The 22374-nt window shown below is 36.5% G+C and overlaps 1 protein-coding gene across 2 annotated transcripts; it reads right to left on the bottom strand.

Moving 5' to 3' along the window:
• Window positions 1-77: 77 nt before the first annotated feature.
• Window positions 78-21831, bottom strand: Jar (Myosin heavy chain 95F jaguar). Of its 2 annotated transcripts, XM_076383179.1 has the most exons (18): window positions 21741-21831; window positions 7633-7826; window positions 7232-7305; window positions 6996-7125; window positions 6751-6915; window positions 5774-6186; window positions 5213-5472; window positions 4985-5142; window positions 4751-4915; window positions 4454-4677; window positions 4173-4364; window positions 3113-4096; window positions 2762-2901; window positions 2490-2534; window positions 2035-2155; window positions 1824-1941; window positions 1519-1734; window positions 78-1036 (listed from the first exon to the last, which is right to left on the bottom strand). In XM_076383179.1, the coding sequence occupies exons 2-18, from the start codon at window positions 7811-7813 to the stop codon at window positions 885-887; spliced, it is 3738 nt and encodes a 1245-aa protein (XP_076239294.1). In that variant the 5' UTR covers window positions 7814-7826; window positions 21741-21831; the 3' UTR covers window positions 78-884. The 2 variants fall into 2 exon arrangements, with proteins under 2 accessions (XP_076239294.1, XP_076239304.1); XM_076383189.1 differs by lacking the exon at window positions 2490-2534.
• Between the last annotated feature and the right edge of the window lie 543 nt (window positions 21832-22374).

The raw sequence follows: 22374 nt of genomic DNA, 5'->3' as shown, positions 1-22374 counted from the left end.
CGATTAAAGCATGCTATCTATTCCATATAAATAAGTTTAGGCGATTATAAAAAATTGTCATTTTAGTATAAAACGCATAGAGTGAATGTTATTTATTTATAATCACTTAACTGATACACATTCCTTCTCCACTGCGACTTCTTTTATGTCTGCAAAGACATACCTACAAGTTGCATTAAATGTGCAATAATATACGATATGAATATTAAAATTATTTTCATTAAATAAACCAGAAGTAGTAAGTTTTAATGAAACTCTATAATGATCAAAGGAACATTGACGCCATATAAAGGGAGCTTCTATTAAATGCTCGGTTTTATATCACCCTTAATACCGTAAATTTATTACAAGGCGAATATTCATAGCTGAACAATCTCTCTATATAGAAAGATATAAATCCAAATGTAATGAGATCTTTTGTTTCACAAATGTTCCTTCCCCGCCTTGCATCAGAGACAATTACAATTTTAAACAATTACAAAACTCTACGTTGTAATTTAGCGATACTGATACCTCAAATACTGAATATTAAAATTGATCACGCTAGAAATCGCTATCATTCACATCTGACACGAAAATGCCTGACCTTTCGTAAAGAAATGGAAACGGTGTGTTGTAAAACACACCGGACATACAAAATCTATCGATCCGTAGATCCATCACACATCTAATTACTCTACGTTTCCATAACAACTTAATCAATAATAGAATTGATTAATGTTATCGAGCTCTCCGAAGATTTACCTTTCAACACGAAGGGCACGAATTTTAAGGCACTGTGCTGCAATTTGACATTCAAAGTGAATCGACAATAACAAATACAAAATTCGTGAGACCTATAGAGCTACGTTCATACACTCGGTGGAGCATTCCAAGGGATGTCCTCATTTCTTTCGATCGCAGGGAGGAATGTATGGCTTTCCTCCATACTTCTCCCATTCGCGATTGAATTCGTGCTCCAACACTTCGGCCCCGCGTTTCCGAGTCAACCCAGTCTCGTCTAGGCTCAACTCGCACATTTGCATGTCGTCGATACCTTTCACAGAAAGTAATGTTCCTTTTGAAAACTCGGAGAGGATCGTGATTGCTTGCATGCGAGGAACAAGCGTGTGAATCATTACAAGCGTGAGGTGTTATTGTCCTTTGAGTGGGATTATTTTTGAGGAAGTGTTAAAAAACACAAAGGTGCATTGCAGCTGGAAGTGCCATGAATGATTAATAAATAAGAAGAAGACTTTAGTAACGAAAAGAGTGATGTCGAATGAAAAGCAATCCTTTTATCAAACCCATACATATTTTTTTCTCATTGGTGATATCAAGAGAGGAAGCAGTACAGTTACTTAGGGCTGGATGTGATAACATGTGTGGAAGATTAGTAGAGATAGCATTAAATAAACTTGCATATTGCACACAAAAGAATGTTTGTATACTGGTGTTGGTATGATAGCATAGATTAGAAACATAATATTCCAACAAACCACAATACAGAAAATTGAGAATAAATTTTTAGAGACTCACCCGCGACGAGCAAGATCGGTGGTTTGTCTGGATGCAGTTCCATCTGTCTTGCCACGTATTGGCCATCGAAGTGAGCGTACCACCATCCTCTTTTACCAGACGTGTGCGAATTGTCCTGTTGGCCACCTGCAGCTGGTCGTACAAAGGGAATTCTGAAGTATCTCTGCGAAGATTCGACTATCGGTTGTTTCAACTGAGTCCTAGGTGTTTTAGCAGCTGAAACGTGTAACAAATAACATTACCATTAACCAAGATTTATTTATTCGTACTACTAATCACAAAAAGCATAATATTATAATGTTTACCAGCTTCCATAATGGACTTTGGTGCTCTTTCATTTTCGTCCATTGTGGTTCGCCTGCGATTTCTCGCTTTCCAGGCATGATAAACTTTTAATCTTCTATGGAATTCGTGACGACAAGCCTAGAGAAAAAAGATCCATAAAAAATGTGTTTTAATCTCCGCTGTCAGTAGATTACTTATTTTACGAGACAGATAATTTTGATTAGCACTTACCTCTAATAATTCAATATCACAGGATGTGTTTATAGCATCTCGCAATTCAGAATACTTCCACTTAGATAAATCGTACTTCTTATTCGCCATAGATGCCTGATGGTTCCGCACCTGTTCTGACCTGTGATTTTAAACAATGTTAATTATTTTTTAAAAGAATTGTCCATATTATTATCAGGATAATCACAAATTAACTTGCAGTGCACTTTATATCAGATGAACATTTTAATTTTTCAATGAAAGAAATATTCCACTTTAATTGAATTCATACAAGGAATATTCGCCATGCAAAAGAGTGTTATTTTTTTATTAATCGATGAAGAACTGTAGGTTTTTCAAATTTTTAGTAAGAAAAAAATTGGCATGCTAATGAGTTAGTTACTAACTGTTAGTATATCACACAAATATTTCTATATTGTTAGTCGTGCATGCAATAATCAACGAATTTACAGTACCTTGCTAGCCTGTTGTTGTTTGACGATACTCGCACGTCGGAAACACTATACATATTTATGAAAGTAAAATCTTATTGTCTAGTTAAACAAATATTTTTAAAAATCTTTTTCCATCGATCAAAGTTACATTCATTCAATTTTTCAATCTCGAGAAATTTTCATTTTGTAAAATGTTTTTATTACTAATCGTAATTTTTTCTATTGTTCTCCAATTTACGCAGGAAAGAGATACATTTATAATATGAATATCTAAGTAAATAGTAATGTAATACCTTCGTACGGGTGGCGGTGAATCTTCAACCTGACCATTCGATTCTTGGGCTAATCTAACTGCCAATTCATGGTCTCTTCTTTCTTGTTCCAGTAATTCACGATATCTGTTCTCTTCCATTACTTCTTTCTCCAGTTGCGCCTTCAGAACAAATGGAAATGGCACATTATCTCTAAGAAAGATTAGAACTAAATACACTGATAGTGGTAATGAAATCTGATAAAACATATTTAAAGCACGTATGAACTTTAATCCGCAAAATTAAAGAAAAACCGAAATATACTAGAAAATTAAGCGCTGAACTTATTAAATCGAATTAGATAAGCTCTACTCTAATTTATAATGCACTTACTTGAAGAGCTGCGGCAGTTTTCTGGTCCTCTTCCTCTTGCCTCTTCTTCTGTTCTTCTTCCGCTTTTCTTCTCGTCTCGATCTCGTGTTTCTTTCTCCTATTTTCGTCCTCCTCTCTCTTCTTTCGTTCTTCTTCCTCCTTCTTCTGTTTCTCGACCTCTAGCTCTTGCTGAATCTTCCTTAATCTCGCTTGCTCTTCAGCGATTCTCTGTTGCCTGACCAAATCCTGCAGCGATGCCATCTGCTTATTCACTTGATTAACTAGATTCGTATAAAGGGAATCAATTTCAGCAGGTTTTATTCGCTCATTATCCTTGACTCTCTTAATCGCCGCGTCTAAATCATCGTGGAGCCTCTTCAAATCACTCATCGGTTTCTCTCGGTTCTTTAACTGCTTCGAAGTCTCCTCCATACCAATCAATTGCATCCTCAGATTTTTTATCTTCATGATTCCCTTTATACGAGGCCGATGTTGTTTCTTAGCTATGTACATCCTCGCAGTTTTCTGCAGAATGATCAGATGGTATCTGCGATAAATAATCTTATTTTTCAGTTTGATCACGGAGAGCGCGCAGAATTGCATCTTATTCCATCGAGATTTGAGCAGCCATTTCTTCACATTGGCTACTAATTTTCTTAGATTCTCTGGATCAGACTTCATGATCTTGTCGAATTCAGCGAACTTCCCTGGCTTAAAGAACACCCTAGTTATACCGAATTTGAAGTCTTTTTTGTTCAATTTCAAGCTATGAAGTAATGCTTCGCAGAAGAATCTGGGCTCTAATTTGGCCAGCTCCGGTGGCAAGTACGATTTGTACATGCTATAGAGCTCCTGGAACGGAACTCTACTGGGATAACCGTGCTCCATGAGCTCCAAGACAGACGTCATGCCCGAACAACGAAGCTGTCCCAGAATACTGTTTCCATCGAACTGATGAGCTACCATATCGTTGTTCGGTTTAATACAACGAATGAAGTTAGTTCCCTAAATAAAAATTGTAAGATAACCTGAAGAATCTTGTACGATGTAATTCTTTTAAGATTAAATATAGTATTCTTACATTGCTCTTTAATTTGTCCATTAATTCGCCTAGTTGAGTTTTGAATTTGCTACCAACGCTAATAAAAGTAAGCTTTCCTTTCTGACAAGAGTTATTGGCAAATTGAGTCCTGAGGAATTTATTGTTACTCTCCTGGATTAGTGCTTCTAGGGAGGCGTGCAAGGCGTCGTTATTCTTCTCGATAAACTGATTCTAGAAATAAAAGAAGAATTGATAAAATAACAACTCAAATATGCACTTTGTAATAAATAAGCAGTAGAACATAAAATATGATAACATACCGTTTGATAACAGACACCGCCAGCGTAATGGCGAACAACAAATCCCTCGTCATCCCGCAACTCTCTGTGGGCTCTCAGACGGGACGTACGTGGCAAAGTTATCCTGAAATGACCGTTCCAAACACGATGGACCTCGCTGGTAAAATGCGCGAAGCTATGAGTTGGCAATTTCGATTCCTCATCCAATAAACTGAAAATTCCCATGTTTTTTGACTCGATTAGATCTGCAAATGTAAATTGAAGGTTAAGTTCCGCCATCCTGCTACAGAACATTTGAAATTCTCTAACAATATTTACCTATACAATCTTGATTGTCAACGTAAGATATCTTGGGCACGTTGAGAGATTCTCTGGCATATAGATCTTGCTCATATTTTAAAATTCTTTCGTTGAAAAACTGTTGCAATTTCTCGTTGCAATAATTTATGCAGAACTGCTCGAAACTGTTGACTTTGAAGTACTCTGTAAAAAAATATTTTTGTTAAATAACTGAAAGACAATATTCTCTTTCAATTAAACTGATTTTCATACCAAACCCTGCGATGTCCAAAACACCAATGTAGTAGCTAGAGGCCTTGAAAGGAATGCTTTTATTTATGCGAGCTACAATGTGATCGAACAATTTGCTGTAAATGGCTTTAGCCAGAGCATCCCTGGCATTGTTAGCTTCGTAAACCTTTAATGGTACCCTAAAATAATTGTTGAATGTATATAATACTTATTGTCTGCATTGTTCTTCTTATTTTTTTATGTACTTACATAATAACTGTTCCTTTAATACCACCACGGCTAGTTTGCATAACCTTTGAAACCAAAGCTTGTCTAAGTTCCTCTGGATCAACAGCCAACAATTTTGCGCTCATTAGCACCGCCTTCTCGGAGTTTGCGCATATTCTGGATCCTCCTTTCGTGTCTTCTGGGTTGTCTTCGAACATAATATTTCCAAGATGAAGCACTGCAGCCACCATTGTGTAAATTTCCATTCTTTCTGCTTCGGTCAAACCCAATCGTGTTAAAGCCTATATAAAAGAAACAATATTATAGACGTATTTCCGTATAAGCAACATGTATGAACGAATGAGGAAAGTATACATGTAATACTAAAATACGTAAAATACATAAAAAATCTAGAAAAAATTCATTTAAGATAAGAAGAACGTTTAAAGACCGCAATAGAATTACCGTTGCTTTTTGCTGCGTTGAAAATAGAATCCAATCAGCAAAAAAAGAGAACAAAATACAAAATCAATATCAATAACTTGGATATAGAGATATATCTGAGTATTTATCTGATTATTACAAAATAATCAGAGTATTTACCTGATCAATGGCATCAAACCCTTGAACGTCGTCTAGAATTGGATCGTGCAAGCTACCCTTCGATATTTGATCGCGGCTCTTTTGGGCATTGTTCAATTTTCTCTCCGACTCCTCGTTGCAAAAATACTGTGTGCAACCGTTTTTCAGATAATGGAAGTCATCCGGTTTCGTAATGCCAAGTTTCGCGCGTAACTCAGGCGGAGCCCCAGCGCACATCATGTAAAAAACGTGGTAGTTCCTCTCGTCAGGACTTTGCAAGCACACTCTCGACTTTTCCAGAAGATAGTGGGATATATAACCACCGACCACTTGACACTTCGAGTCAAAATGCACCTCCATGAATTTACCGAAACGTGAGCTGTTGTTATTGCGTTTAGTCTTCGCATTTCCAAAGGCTTCTAATACAGGATTAGCTGAGGAATTTAAAAACATGGTGTTGCTCATTGAATTATAATAGACGGTTACACGAAATAGTTCTAGGGGAGAAGGTAGCAATATGGACCAGGGTGACTCAATATTGCAACTTCTTTTTATTACGTTTTGTTCTTTTCCTTTTGTTTCAAGAATGGGCTCGCTCCTTATGTACTGGATCTCAGAGTGATGCTCTTATTTGTAATTTTTGTCAGATTTTAAAACCTCACTAAATGTCAAACTTATGCTGAATTTTATTAATTAATATTTTTCAAAAAATTTTATACGATTTTTACTTTTTATTGTTCCTTATTTTCTTATCTTTAGCTTTTCAGCTCTGACTCCTGTTACCACCTTAATTTCTAAAACCATCTTTTTGACACAATTTTGTAAAAATGGTTTTTCACGTTAAAAGGCTACTGATACATTATCTTAGATCTGGGAACTACCATTTTCACCTTTTTTTGGTGCAATTTTTATATTTTTAATAAACGTTTCCCTCAAAACAAAAAAAAAGTGGTCCATATTCCCACTTTCTCCCCTATGAAACTAGCTTGACCGCGTACCATCTAGAATTTTTTGTTCGATCGGTCCAGCCGTCGAGCCCCACAGATCACAGAGATATCGGAGCAGATACTTTGTAGATTCAGTCTTTCCTGCCCCAGATTCGCCGGAAACGATAATACTCTGCGATTGCTTCAGAACTTTCATGTCTCTGAATGCTTTATCGGCTGGAAAAAGAAGACTCAATTGGTATTCACCTTTGTCGCAATGCAAAGTGTATGATATCGATACGATTGAGATTACAGACCGATAGCGAAAACATGAGGCGGTGTCTCTCCCAAAGACTTTCCTTGATAAGCCTTGATGGTCTGAGTAGAATAAAGATCTCCCAATTCGCAGTAAGGATTTACTGCAATTAAGATATTGGCGACATAGGTCTGCAAGAAACAGGAGAAAATTGGTTATACAACAGCGATGTTTAAATGAACCAGAGGGTCTACTTTAACAACTTGTAAAATGAATAATGATGGTCAGGCTACTTACGTATATCCTATCCTTGAAGTAGCGTGTCCGTATATTGTTCAGCAGCGTGGCCTCATTCAGGTACATCAGAGCACCTGGGAAAACACAAAATAGCCGAGCTGGTGAAAGTGAATATTCAAAACATGGAAACTCAGTTGGGAAAGATAAAGAAAATGCTGCATCATACGCGTTGAAAATTCCAATAAATATCCCTGGCCTTGTTTACACAAAGATTTCGTAAAATTGGTTTCACGATTATCTCGAGACCGTGGTTAATTAATAAACCGTGTAAGACCAAATATTTGCTGTGTGCATACCTGATAAAAATAGATATACCCACAGCTTGATATACTATTTTTTACCGCTCGCTGAGATAAAAAAAAGTGGAACACAAAGGAAAGGAGAGTGTACGGTTTAATTACAATTGTCTTCGACGTCTTTGGTGTACTCTCCAGCAGGGTAAACTTCGTCCAGAGGACAAGTGCGTTGAGGATATTTTGGATCCAAGGGCACGATTAACGCATCCCCATCGACCATGTCCACAAACTTCCCAATTATGAAACCCTCCTGGGGGTCCCTCACCCACACCTGCTGGTTCTCCATATCGGCTTACGCTCTGCAATCAAACCAACCAGAACAAAGTTAAATATGCACTTAAACTTGTATTATAAAATAACGTTAAGCAACCTTGGACAACTAAGTGCTCAGTTTTATAATGCATATTAATTTTCAAACTTTTGAAATGCAACATATTTCTAAAACAATGTAAGTCACATTTTTCTATTTTTTAAAATCTAATATTCAAAGTTTTGAATCTTAATCCTCTACTATGGACTTGAGTGTTATTATATTTACTTTTTTAAAAGGATAAAGCCCATCAATCTTAATCTGTTTATATTAAAAATATAAATTCAATCTTGCAGTCTTCAGTTAAACCAGCACCTCAATTTTTTTGAAAATGTGACTTGCATCGTTTTGCTTTATAATCGCAGATATGTGTAATCTATTTTACCAAGTAGCTTCTAATTGCACACAATAGGAGTAATTAGGTATACGTAAACAACAAACACAGCGACCCAATTATACCGAACTCGCATGTAAGATACTTGTGCAACCCATTACGCCAAAAAGGACAATTTGCAAGTTCGTTCAACATCCACCACTTTCTCTGGAAACGAAGGTTTCCGGTGAAACGAAAGAACAATCCTCTAGAGTTTCCGGCCCCAGGATCGCAAACGTAAAAAGAAATTCCTTAACTCAGTCGGCGTGACGCGTAGAGAATCGCTAATGGAAACGCTTTCTTGCTCTTTCTTTTCTTTTTCTCGAAGAAATGTGATACATCATTGTCGATAATATAGAGCCGTGCCGAACTTGCTCTTCGGGGAAATACTGTTCAAGTTCAAAACAAAACGGATCAACTCTAGCAGAAGGATTCCCCACAAGAGCTTTCTAGAATTACTCAAACGAAGAAATTATGATAAAGACTAAACTGACCACGGTCTTAGCCCTGTTTCCGTCTCATAAAGGATTAGACGACACGATGGAGTCGGGTTGCGCGATGTTATTGATGGAGGAAGCATCAGAAGTGCCGCCGTTAAAGCCGTTCGATGGGGATTTAAAACGGACAGAGGCTGCTAACGAAGGACATGACACTGACGCGAAATTTTAACGAACCCAAGACTTTCGCGCGAGAAAGGTGTCATATATGTAGAGTGACGATATCTAATCCTTAACTACTACATCTATAAAAACTTATATAACCACTATTAGCGCTCTCACGGACCGCTGATGTTAATTGCGTTATTAATAACATAGAAGTGGCAAATTAAAAATCAAAATCAAGTGTTCAGGACAGACAGTCATGCAGGAAGGGAAATAGGTATGAATAAGTAATTAGTAGCAGTCTCGCAGACCGACAATAATAGTTAAGGGCTAATAGAAGCTCGTGAAAGTTAAATCGCTGTGAATTCAAGGATAATCGGTATTTTTGTACCTAATTTGTCTCAGAGTAAAGAGAAATTTTTGTATCTAGTCAGATTCAGTAAAATACTTCCTCTTCAATAATTGTTAATCTCATGGCACTGCAGTACTTAGAAACTTGGGCCTTATTCGGTATTTTTACCCTGAGCAGAAAAAAATGTGAAGCTAAAGCTATCGAAGTCGCTTGTAGAATTTACAAAAGTATTCTAACAGGCCTAAGTTTAACACAGAATCAGTGAGAGTGAATTGTGTAATTAAACACTGCTGCTCTTACTGTAGTCTAACACTTTTGTTAATTTTACAAAAGCCTATAACACGTCCTACAAAAGTCTACTCTGTTTAAATTTCCTTAGAAGACTTTTGCTGGATCTACATGACTATTTCTTGCGTGTAATTAAAGGGAAACTGGCCCAATTACTGTAAGCATTAGACCTAATCTATGTTATGCAATGAATACAAGTCTCAAAACTTAAAAAAAGCGCATACAGTAATAAAATTACTAGATATATTTTTTAAAATAAAATTTAAGCTTAAGCAAAACCATATTAAACTCGTGAATGTATCAGACATTCAAATCTCTCTAACATAGATCTCAAGTGTAAACATTCTCGAATACTGACGTCGCATTTCGTTCGAAATTTCTGGAGTTTTATCCACACGTCAGACCGTGTTATCACGATCAAGATAAACCTGACAAGACTTTAGAGAGCAACCTAGAGGACCTTTATGAATCAGCCAACAGCAGTTTAGCTGATTTCTGGGTAAAAAAGAAACTAATACAGAAGTGGAAATGGTCGTAAATAACGAGAGGTATAAAAGTCATTGTCAAGTTGATCGATGGTAGGGAAAGATAATTTGAATTTCGATTCCTTTGTGTGCCTGTGAATGGATGACAGTCACTGGACGATCAAAGGTGGTCACGAGTCGGTGCACCGGTGTTGCACGAACACCAGGCCACCGTAACAGAATTTTGAAAACCCCGTTGCGAATCAAAGTGGCGTGGTGCGCTTTCAAGCGGGACGTTACGTTACCGTGGCCAACGGAATTGCGTGGAAATGATTTTGCGAACGATAAAAACGAGCCCGTGGAACGCGAGTTTTCGACGAAATTAAAAGTAGAATGTTGGCACGCCATTTCCGCGACACGTGCTACAGTGAAACGTGTTTCTCTTGCCGAACCACTTACGAAAAGCTACAGGAATCGTGTAACGTAACACTGTGCTCTAAAACTTGACTCACTACGGCGGACAATATTGCTAATCTCAATCATTACTTTCATATGAACCACTCAAATGCCAAATTGATCAACTCCATAACATAGAGAGCAAGGAAAAGTGGTGATGCAATAAACAATGTTGATTTTTTAAATTTAAGTTGAAGAAAAGAACTAAAGTAATCTACTATAGCGAATTGTTTAAGAGATGATTAATTTTGTTCCAAAGGTATTAAATATATGACTAACGATTAGAACTTGTACTTTATCAAAATGGCTTCAGAAATACATATGCTAAATGTTATTTACCTGCCATGTATAGTGTTATTACTTTATGGGAGGAGATACAATTACACAGTTAAGTTTTTCAGTTTGTGAAAAGCTCAGTCTACTTTGGCGATAAATATGAAATTTTTACCAAAAGTGGAGTTGATCAGTTTAGCTCTAGAAAGGCTCATATACGGGGTGTTCCAGAACTGATGGTAGAAGCGGAAAGGAGGTGATTCTACATGAAAAATAAGGCGAAAATATAGAATAGACTTTCTTGATCGTGCTTAGTTTTCGAGAAAATTCAGCTAGAACTATGCTTGTGTGCAAGCATTCGAAAGGACAGTTTTGGGGCAAGGGGAACACTTTCAGTCTGACCACTGACTGTACGCTAGAAGCGTTCCCCTTTCCCTGTTAACCCCTCAGCCGCCTAAAACTGCAGTTCGGTACACTTGCACTCGGTCAAAATTCGAAGTCAGTTTTCTCGAAAACGGAGCGTAATATGAAAAATGTTTATTTTACATTTTCATCTCATTTCTTCAAGTAGAATCGTCCCCTTTCTGCTCGATTCCTTCAAGGACAGAACCTCATACGTAGACCACGAAGATTTCATGCATTTACAAAACAACTTAAATTTGCAAAATAACACAGAATACACATAACTTGCGAAAGAATATAAAATATCGAAAGTACAAGTTATAATATTAGTTTATGAGGATAGTCAAAATCTATCTTTAAGCCCCATTTCTGTAGTCGTATTCGTGGAAGCGTAAATTTGCATAAAAGACAGTAATCTAGCCACGAGGTTCGCAGAAATTCGTGAGGAGACGAATACACGTGAATTCGTCGCGAATATTAACAAATCGGTCGCATGGCTGATCTAGAAAGCGCGAGAAAGGAATCGTTTCGGCTAGTTCCCTCTGTCGTCGCATTCTCAGCATCCCGTTAGGAGTATCGTAACGGTAAAAGCAACCGGTAGATCCTTGCATCGATCGTTGAAACACGACTCCAGACTGCATCGTGATGATCCATAGATTTCTATACCGCGTGTTCTCGCTGCAACGTTGGATCAACTAATCCTTACTTTGTCAACAGGAGTCATTTTTGTCCTGGCATTTTTGAAAAAGCCGCATATCTCCTAAAAAAATTAGTATCGAACCTTTAGTTTCGTTTGTGAAAAATTAATTTTTACTCAAATCTGAATGTGGAATATTTGAACATGTTACATGATATTTTATAGATTTTTTCAAAGACTTACTCACTCAAAAACGTGTTAGATACAAATGATCCCTGTTCACAGAGTACATATAACACAGACACATTTTAAAAATGTGTTCAAGACATCCAGACGTCCCAAAAATGTCCAAAAGAAGTCTTTCAAACGTTCGAAGTTACAAATCCGTATGCCTTTAGAACAACTTAAAACACATTCATAAGAATTCTTTAAAAAAGTCCAAATCACGTCTATAAGACGTTCAGATAAAAACAGACCTCTTTAAAACGTCCAAGAGCATAAGTCTCTAAGATGTCCCATGGACGTAAATTTCAAAAATCTTAAGATATATTTCGTCAGATGTTTGTAAGACGTCCAAATTATGTCATAAGACGTTCAGACATAAAATGGACATAAAATAGACGTTTTCAAGGCGTCGTATGCTGTCTGGTTAATTAATGACGAGCGTACGAGAATTAAACAGATGTAAGATTGTCTGTTATTAGGTACGCGAGAATTTAACATTAAATATTACCGTTATATTGATGCAACGATGCTGGATTGCATATCATACGATTTCAATTGAGATCCCGTTAAGGCGATTCAGGTAGAGATAATTTCTGTATCAGCACGGCAAAAGTGATTAAAGAGAGAAGGGAAGGTTCGTTCACCTTGTCCTCGCCATAAGGCAGTATACAACTGTCTTGACGCCTCAATCGTCTGTTCTAAAGTAAATTTCAATTCTATGGAGTATCCCAAGGGGAAAGTTTACGCTGTTCTATACATAACATACTTGCATATAATCTTGGATCTTTCTGCATTTATGGGAAATTTCAGTATGCAAAAAGGACAGAACGCATGTAATATACAGAAATGTACACAATAGTAAAAGTTAAATACACTTTATAGTATTTCAAAGATGAAACACATTTTCAAGTAGATTCCACTTCTCTAATTGTATTCATGAGCATGAGAATTTGTGTAAATATTTACAGTCTACTTATAATATAAGTCACCTTATTTTACTCTCTTATCTATTACCGAATGATGAATTACCTTGCATGAAGGCTCTTCAAATCGTCTGAACACTCGCTATTTTACTAGGAATAGTGAAATATAACCTAACATTTAAAAAAAATAGAGGTAACCTTGAAAACCACAAAAACATCAGAATAAAAAAATATTACTTGTCATGGACCACCTATCATACAACTTTTATAAATAAAGTTTTTCCTTGTCTCCAAAAATAACAGATATTCACTATTCAAGTTAGAAAAATAAAAAGAAAACCTATCCGCTTGTGTTACCTTTATTCTCAGGACACCCTATATATTCCAAAACAACGATATTAATAATTACACAAAATCCACGAGATCTGTCCTACTTTCTATTTACTTCGATTATTTCTAGTGGTCTCGTGAGAAACGAAAGAGAGAAAGTAGAATAGCGAATAATTACTACCGTATAGTGTCATGGCGACCGTGAATGACAGAAGCATCGTTTAATGGCAGCGATCTATAGAAGCACACGATTGCCTGTCGCCTGTTTGCTGCAAGTTCACAATGGCTCTTGCGTTCTATTTTTATCCGCCACGGAAAACGACGCATGGCAGTGAAACGAGACAAATGAATCAGGAAAGGAAGCAGGAAGTAGCAGGTGGAACCCGACGCTCAGGAACAGGGAGACACGCGTCAGTGGTCACGTGTTTCCTGACGAAATTCGAGCACAGAATTATGGGTAACAAATGGAAAAAAGAGGAACGTCCGCCGCGCGCTCTGCACTTTTCTATTACAACTTATCGCGCACTCGATACTCCATTGACAATGGAATACGAAACTACGTAAAAATATTCACATATATTCTATGGCGATTCAGTATCGTTAATACTGGAAAAAATGAAATTTTATTAACACTAGAACTACCAAACCAGTTAGGACAGGTATGATTATTCCTTATACACAGTTTGTTTTTCACAAACATTATTTCTTTCTCACTTAATACTGAAGAATACAAGAGGAACATATTAGTAAACGTTACTTCTGTAAGTTACATACGTTTTCAGACATTTGTGGTTGTGGCACATTGTTAAAAATAGCCATAGGTTAACCATGGTAGTTCTAGTGTTAAATACGAAGTAATAATTAGAAGCACAAAACTGTTTATAAGTATAGGAGAAAATTACTTACTAAATACACAATATTGACATTAAGAGAAGTTTTACTTAATGAAAGTTATCGTGCTTGAATAACTAGCCTGAAAAATAGTTTCCTGTTATTTGCATTAGACTATTACTATTTAAATAATTCGTAATTTCCATTTGAAGAATTCTTTGAATAAATTCTATAATTATGATCTCTCTAACTGGTAAACTTTTTATGAACCAATAGATGTGTATTAATGAAACTGATTCATAGCTGTAATTAAAAGACTAGGTTCTCCGAGTTCCATCACTTTTGAACTGCATATGCGTTACATGTCACGAAAGGGGTTAAAAATCGCATTCGAACGATTGTCCTTCGATGCGTATCGTCAATTCACCCCGAGGCCTCGCCTAGACGACTCTTCCCGTGGTGTTTGGTTTAGTCACCGCGAGAAAGTAAGAGCCGTCTATCTGTCGTCATGGTCAACGAACTCGGGACAGCTACTTCACCTTCCGCGGATACAACGCTCATTACGCATTACGTCCACGCGTTGCGTGGCCGCTGTGTAATTAAACGTTACGCTTCTGTCCGTTTCGTAACTCGAGCGAAGAGCCCGAGCCTGCCCGCACGCGTGACACGGTTTCAAGGAGATCCGAACGAGGGTAATCGTCCTACGCGATAAAGCATGCGTGTTAGCGGGGAAGGCAGGCGAAACGAGGCGAAAGCGCGGTGGTAACAGGCCCAGCAACGGATTTACAATGGAGATTACATTAGAATGGTGCGCCGTTGGCACCTCGAGCCATAAAGCGCGGCCAACGACCCGTTCTCTCTCGACGAAAAGGCAAGATCGAAAGAAAAGGAAATCTCGATACGGTCAAGGACCCAGTCGCTGATCGGAACCCAATTCCTTAGCAGTTTAGTATTTAACCTTTTGCACTCTGTTGTCGCCTCTGCGGCGAGATTCTAATGCAAGCTGGGAAACTTCATTAAGCGTGCGAAGGTAAAAAGAGATTGCTCCAGTAGGCAGAAGAAAGGTGAAAGACGTGAAACTAGGGAATGTACTGCGATACTTGTTCTAATAAGCCAAGGATGTACCTTGGGGATTGGTGTTCAAGATACCATGAAATGGAGAAATTTGAAAAATAATTTTTATTCTTCGTTTTGTTATATTTTTTGTGTTGTAATTGTATTGATTAAACATAACTTTAAAATGTATGCGAGTTTCTTTTAATGACGAAGTAGGATCTTTAATCTTTCACAGAGGCGCGTTTGCACTATTGTAAATACTCCTGGAGTAGTAGTAGCTCGTAGCTCATAGTAAAAATGACTCAGAGTTGTTGAAAGTTTATGTTAAAAATTACTCAGAGTGCAAAAGGTTGAATATATATATGAAATTTATTTTAATACAAATTTGTTCCAAAAAATTAGCAAATAATGTTACTTATTTTGATATTTATCCGTGAAATTGAATAACTAGTAGTGAGACATAATTTAAAAACTAAATTATGATTTAATTATTATTATTTTTCGCTTTGTTCAATAATAAATTGAAGATGACACAGGTTCATATAAATAATAAAAAATTTATTGGAGTTGGTTAATTTTTACGTGAATACGCTAGGAAAACTATATTTCTCAAATGATCTTAAGTATTCAAGAACTGAGTCCTTGACGGTACTTACTCGAAATATGCAGAGCATGATGGAATTTACTAGAAATGTGACATAAACACGGATCAAGTCACAGCTAAAATGCTGAAGCAGGCACGGGTGGTCATGAAAATATGCTTTAAACGCTTATGACACTTGCAAGCAAATTGGATTTAAAACTTTAAATGAAGTTCTTCAGCGGTATCATTAATGCACCTGCATCTGGGCTTTATGTTTATAGCTTATCGATATTTTTTATCAACTTTCGGTTGCTAAATCGTATTATTTATGGTAATATGGACGATGGAACATTTTTAATTTCAAGATATGTATTTAAAATTACTGGTTTATTTTTATCTTGTAACTTCTACTCGTAGTTAGATATTAGACTGCGTTAGACCTAGTAAATTTTCAATTTCTTTATACATGTTAAAACAAATAATAAATAAAAAAATTTAAATTTAAATACGAATGTGAATAGCTTGATATTCTATTTTCAACAAAAATGATATTAGTAAAATTGTCAAAATGGTTATAGTAAAATAGGTATCAATGATTTCATAAAGAGACCACAATAAAAAATACTAAAAATGATGCCCCATTATAATGTGAATTACGATTCAGAACATGTATACTTCGCGCATAGAGGGAACGCAACAAGTGTGCTGTATAACGCTCACGTCTCGTTACTACATACGTACGATAGTACCATCATTTCGCAGGCCGTTTAATATTAATTGGAACAACCTTCGCGCGATCATCGTCATCAGCCGCTTTCAACCGATTAAATTGAATCGTGGGATGTGATTTCGACCGTGTGGCTCACTGCGCTATTTAATCTCTCTTGTCCATGCCTAGTTCTTCGCCCTCTCTCTGTCGCGTCATTTTGACGTACAATTTTACAAGCCCATTTCCTATCATCGTGGTAATAGGCTTGGCACCAGAGACACTAATCGCCTCGTAAAAAACACGAACATCTAGAAAGCTTGAAAAGAAAGTGTTCTGCGGGGAGAAATGCAGTGTTGAACACGGCGAACGACAGCTATCGATTTCACGAAAAAAACTTTCTAGGAGGCTACGAAGGTCAGTCTAAACTAGAGGGCATTTAAAATAAATACTAAAAACTAGAATATTTTCATAAACAAATAATACTTGAAGATACTACTTCAGTTAATGCCTAAGTCACTAAATACTATTTACTATTTCAAATTATAATGATCTATTTTAAAAGTCTGTTTTCCTCAACCCTTGTAAAAAGACACTCTAGTTTAACTACATACTACAAACACAAAAACTCCAGTTCTATCCTACAATATTCTCATAAAATCCAAGTTCTCGAAATACCGAAATTCCTTTTCGATATCTCCATAATGCGGAAGATCAGTCGTTCACTGTCATCCGACTCGCGTAGCCGAGATAATTGCAACCGACGGTCGAGACTGTGTTACGTAATCGCGGAAAAAGGATCGTTCGTTCCCATATAGGTGAGCTGATATCGTGAGACGAGAATCGAATTGCCAGTGACTCACTGTTCGTTCGTCCAAGGACCCCGAGGAGAATCGTTAGCCTCAGCTGCTGTGTCACGATTAAGGACACACTGGTGTTTGTCTCGTAATTAATTCGTCAGCTGATCGGAACCGGCTTCGCCAGCGGCCGAAACGTGTGTAACTAGATACCAACACCGATCCTCTTCAGGGTTAATTACGAGCATCTAGCAGAGGCAGTAATAACAATGCAGAGAAGAGTAAGCCTGACAACAAAGATGGCGTCGTACGTCCCCATACGTAACTCCGTGCTAATTACATTGACTCCCTCCTAACGTGTTAGGAAATGTAACGCTGATGACGAATCACGTGGGAAGGAGAATGAGTTTTTCAGTATTCGAGCAAGTCACTGAATGGGACAGAATTTTTTAACGAGATAGCACTACTTTTTTTAACTTTTATATCTTAGATCATGTTTAGTCCACTAGGTGGCTATACTATCTTTTTTTTTTAATCTGTATACATATATAGCTATATAACTAACAAACCTTTTTTCCTGTAACGAAAACTTTGAATCTTGTAACTTTAATGTTAATTCATATCTAAAGGTCAATATTTGTTAATTTCCTATAAAATCACAGGTAATAGAGCTAACAAATTTTAAAATACAGTTACGTTTTCTATGTTAGTTCTGAAATAGAAACAATAAAGTAGCTGAAATTGCCTATTATTTCCAACTGTTCTTTTTATTTTTAGTTCAAATAAAACGTGCACAAGCCTCTTTCTGCACGAGTGCTTCGCAATCGTAGAACAGACGCATCCTCAAAGATAGTAGGTGAAGCCAAATGGGTTTTCATCACGCACCTGGAGACCGGAATTTTCTTGTCTTTTTGCTCGGTTATCAGATACATTTATGAGGAACGAAAGCGCGCGCGATTCACACGCTGGATCGTCTACTTTCGCGCATCTGTACATCTTCGTTTTGTTAAAGGTGCGTCTAGACCAAATGAATGAGAGCACAAAACGCGAGGAAAGAAAAATATAGGATTATTTGAAATTTTTGTTGAAGAAAATTTGTGCAAGATCAACATGGCAACGTTTTGATAGCTTGTACCTTGTTTCAATAAGTAAAAATGAGAAGAATCTGTCAGGAAGCTGTCAGGTTATTTTGGTTTATCATTTGCAAGCAATATTTATTAAAAAGACAAGGCTTTTTCCTCACGCGTAATTTTGTAAATTAATATTAAGAAAATAACTCATTTTTATAATACTTAGTGTTATTATCTGAATTGATCTCGTACAAATTATCCTTAAAAAAAAAAGTAAGATGAAACATGGAATTCCTCCATCTATGCAGGGTGAGTCATTTAACTGTTTCACCTAAATTCATTTGTAAACTACTTGTTGTACAAAACAACGTTTCAAACGAAAGTTGTTTAGTATCAAGAGATACCAGTGTACTAATGAGTTTTTACTACTTCACCTTTTTGTCATGATAAAAAGAGTTCTTAAACCGTAATCTGTTACATTTGACTATGTGATTCGAAGAAATACTGAATGTTGAGTACAAAATATTAAGAAACATGGACCTCATATATGGAATGAGAAAAGGAAAATAGCGAAAACCTAATGGTACTGTATGCTTCTCTTGATATCAAACAACTTTCCTTTGAAACATATTTGTATACAATAAATAGTTTATAAGTAAATTTTTGTGAGACTGGTAAATGACTCACTCGATATCTTCCTTCCCCCTAAATTCGTAGGTTGAATTTTGCCAAAATGGAAGAAAAATAAGCCCTCGCTTGCTCAGTCTAAACGCGCCTTAATACCATAGCGACTAGAAGAAACGTATCGCGAATTTTACATCGTCACACGCTGCAACAATACACAATGAGAAACACGTGTCGCACGGTCCGCCATTCTTCCGTTCTAGGCACAGAGTGTCCTAAAAGGAGGCTCCATCGTGTCAATTCTTATTTAGAGAGAGAATCTGAATGTTACCGAAGCGTGACTTAAACTAGGCGACCATAGAACCTAGCCGTGACCCAAGCCTACTTGAGCATGACTTGCTGTCGTGCAGACACAACCCCGACCTAATCCAACTTACAACTTAGCGTGGCCTGATCCAGCCGAATTTGACCTAACCTGGATTTAGCTTGACCTAATCTGGCCTACGACCAGAACTAACCCAAATTGACTCGATCTAGCATAGATCTAATGTAACCTAACCAACTTAACCTCATTAACGTAGTGTCCTACTTCGACGACCCTAAAGTTTCATTTTTTATGGTACAATTTTTATATAGTTGATGTTTAAATAAGTTTGCTATGCTCTATGTAAATTTACTGTTTTAGTAAAATTATTTGCCATATATGAACTCCTTAAATGGCAAATTAACCTCACTAAACAAAGATAGAAAACAATGTGATACTTTATCTTTCAGTAACGAGTGAATTTGAGTAATAAATTAACTAGATTTGATTTCGAATAATTGAAATGAGAGATAGGATATTTTACGTTAATAGGTTAACTTATACTGAGTCAATCTTGCAGAAAAATTGTATATTCAATACAGAAGTCTGTAAATCGCGATAATTAATTGCTGATTGTCAATAAAGGTAAAATAGCGTGATATCTAATCACCAACCCACAATTATTCCTATTTGTTTTCAGCAAACAAACGAAGAGTAATCGATAGGTATATCGCTGGTAGAAACGTAAATCACTATCTGTTAAATAGTGAAAAGTTGAAGCTGTTGAAGATAATAATGAGCGTGATTCGTTTGTACTACAAAATTCGAATCATATTGGAAACATTCATATGCATATAATTCTGAAGAAATTTTTATACTAAGCTTTTCTAACCTAATTAACGATAGATATATGTAACATATGTAAATTTGGAAAAAGTTGTGGAAGGTTCTTTAGTTCCTTCCGCTGTAGATAGAAAATTCTGAAATAAGTATTCAGTCTTATCCTTATTTAAGTTTGCTTATATCAAGCCTGAGAAAGTATGCAATTTCTTTTTGAAGAACGAACGCATGTTCTCGAGGAGCTGCAATATTTCACTTCCACTGGTGTCAGCACTTCGTATGTGAAACCACCGTTACCAACCATTAATTATTTTTATGGAATATCATCCCCACTACGTCAGTCAGAAAATTCAAGATTTCTCTATACTATATTTATGCTTGTTACAAGCTGGACAATATTTCTTGGATTTTTATCATTTTTTCAAACTATTGTTCTTAGCTTTTAGTACATTTAATTATTTTCTAATATCTAAACAAAACAGAATAAAGTCGAGTCGAGTTATGAATTAGTTATTATCACTAGCAAGATAGGTGCACAAGTATACAAAATGAGGATAATGAAAGTACTAATTTCATATATAAAACATATCTTTTTTTGTATTTTAAAGATGCATTAATTCCTTGGTTATTAGCAATAGTAAACTATTTTAGACTATTTTGAACATTAGTCTGGATTGTTATAAAAATTTGCTATTGTCTTCGTTTTCTCTGGGAAAATTGTCTTATTGTACTTCTATTCTACTGACAACTTTCTAGTAACTAGTTCATAGTTTTATGTTTATCCTTAAGTACACACATCTACGTTGACGTACCACAAAGAATCGTATCATTATTCGATCGATAATTCCAACATCGATACCTTCTTAACAAGCACATTGTCCAAGATCAAAACTTTACGATAAAACTGAATGGCCAACATTATCCTATCGCCTTCCATTTCATTTACTTTGCATTACTGAACCAACTGTCACCTTCCTGAATTGCATAATGGACTCCTATGGCAACCGGTGTGCGATGAACAAGCATACACGCGAGACAATTTGTCACTGTAGAAACTGAACATTTCGTGAAAAATATCGAACATGATAAAGTGCTGATCGTGAAGAAGAACCTGTTGTAGCTTTTTTTACTGTACTGTGCTGGCCAAAAGAAAATTTAGGAACTAAATAATATAACGAATAAGATGACATGATAAAATACAATTGTATCACTCATTCTCTATAATATGAAGTTACGAAATCACTTCGAAATAGATTACTACAAATATGATAAGTGCTAGTTAGAAAAATTATTTTTCCACGTATAAGGGGATATCGATATTGAACTTTTTCTTCTTGTCCACTGTATCACTAGAAACACTGCACTCTGTATCCTATTTGACGAGACGATTGAGTATCGATACACAAAGTATAATGGAAGAGGAAATATAAAACATTGAAAATTCTAAAATCGAAATAAGTACACATCGTATCAAAACATTAGCACGTTCACAGACCTGTGATTCATATATGCATTAGGGCGATTAGGTTCACGATTTCTGACGATATTTCCATCAGGATCTTATTCAGTTTCTGACAAAAACGCGTGTAGATCTCATCGAAGATGGCATATTGTCTTCATTCTCTTCACTCGAGATTTTTAACAATTTTGTGTGACTTGGATCGATTTTTGAAACGCAGAGACGAATCAATAGGCTTTGAATCGGCTGTGAATGTGCTAACAGGTGCACCAATCACAAAAGCAAACGCGTGTATTAGATTTACTCACCGATTCGAAGAACAGCCACGATACGATCGGTCCAACGTCCGACACGCAACTGGCGCCTCGGCGCGTCAGTCCCAGAGGATCGACAATTTCCGTGTCTTTTCGGACGTGCCACGCGGCAACTGGCAATCACCTGGCGAATCGAAGAATTCAACCGCGATCGTCATCGCTGTAACAACAGGTGGTAACATGGATTCAAAAATAAAGTGGCGCGTAAATGTTCGCTGGTTTCTGTTTTTTCCAAGTATAACCACAGACGAGTATACAGGATAGACTGGACATTCAATGGACTTCCGTGTCTCACGTTCTGAAATACCGACGGCTCGAGAAACCACTGGTTTTCGAGCGTCCTCTGCGATTTTTGAACGGTGGACGCAGGAAACGTATTCTTTTCACGCTGATAGTGCAGGCAAACGAGCAAAATATTCCTACCATACCACCCAATATATAAGGTGTCCCATTAAACTATGCTGCTTATTTATCCCTATAATTTCAATAATAAGCGAAAATACTATTTACAATAAATATGTTGTTGCAGAGAATATATACCAGAGTGATGATATTTATTCTAAATAAGATGCTTATTTTTTTATGGCTAAATTCAGTGGAATAAGGAATTTTATGTAAAAGTACTAAG

Source organism: Calliopsis andreniformis, chromosome 1 (genome assembly GCF_051401765.1).
Source record: "Calliopsis andreniformis isolate RMS-2024a chromosome 1, iyCalAndr_principal, whole genome shotgun sequence".
In the NCBI taxonomy this organism is placed as follows: domain Eukaryota; kingdom Metazoa; phylum Arthropoda; class Insecta; order Hymenoptera; family Andrenidae; genus Calliopsis; species Calliopsis andreniformis.
Note: the sequence above shows the minus strand (reverse complement) of the source record. Positions and strands in the feature narration are given on the sequence as shown.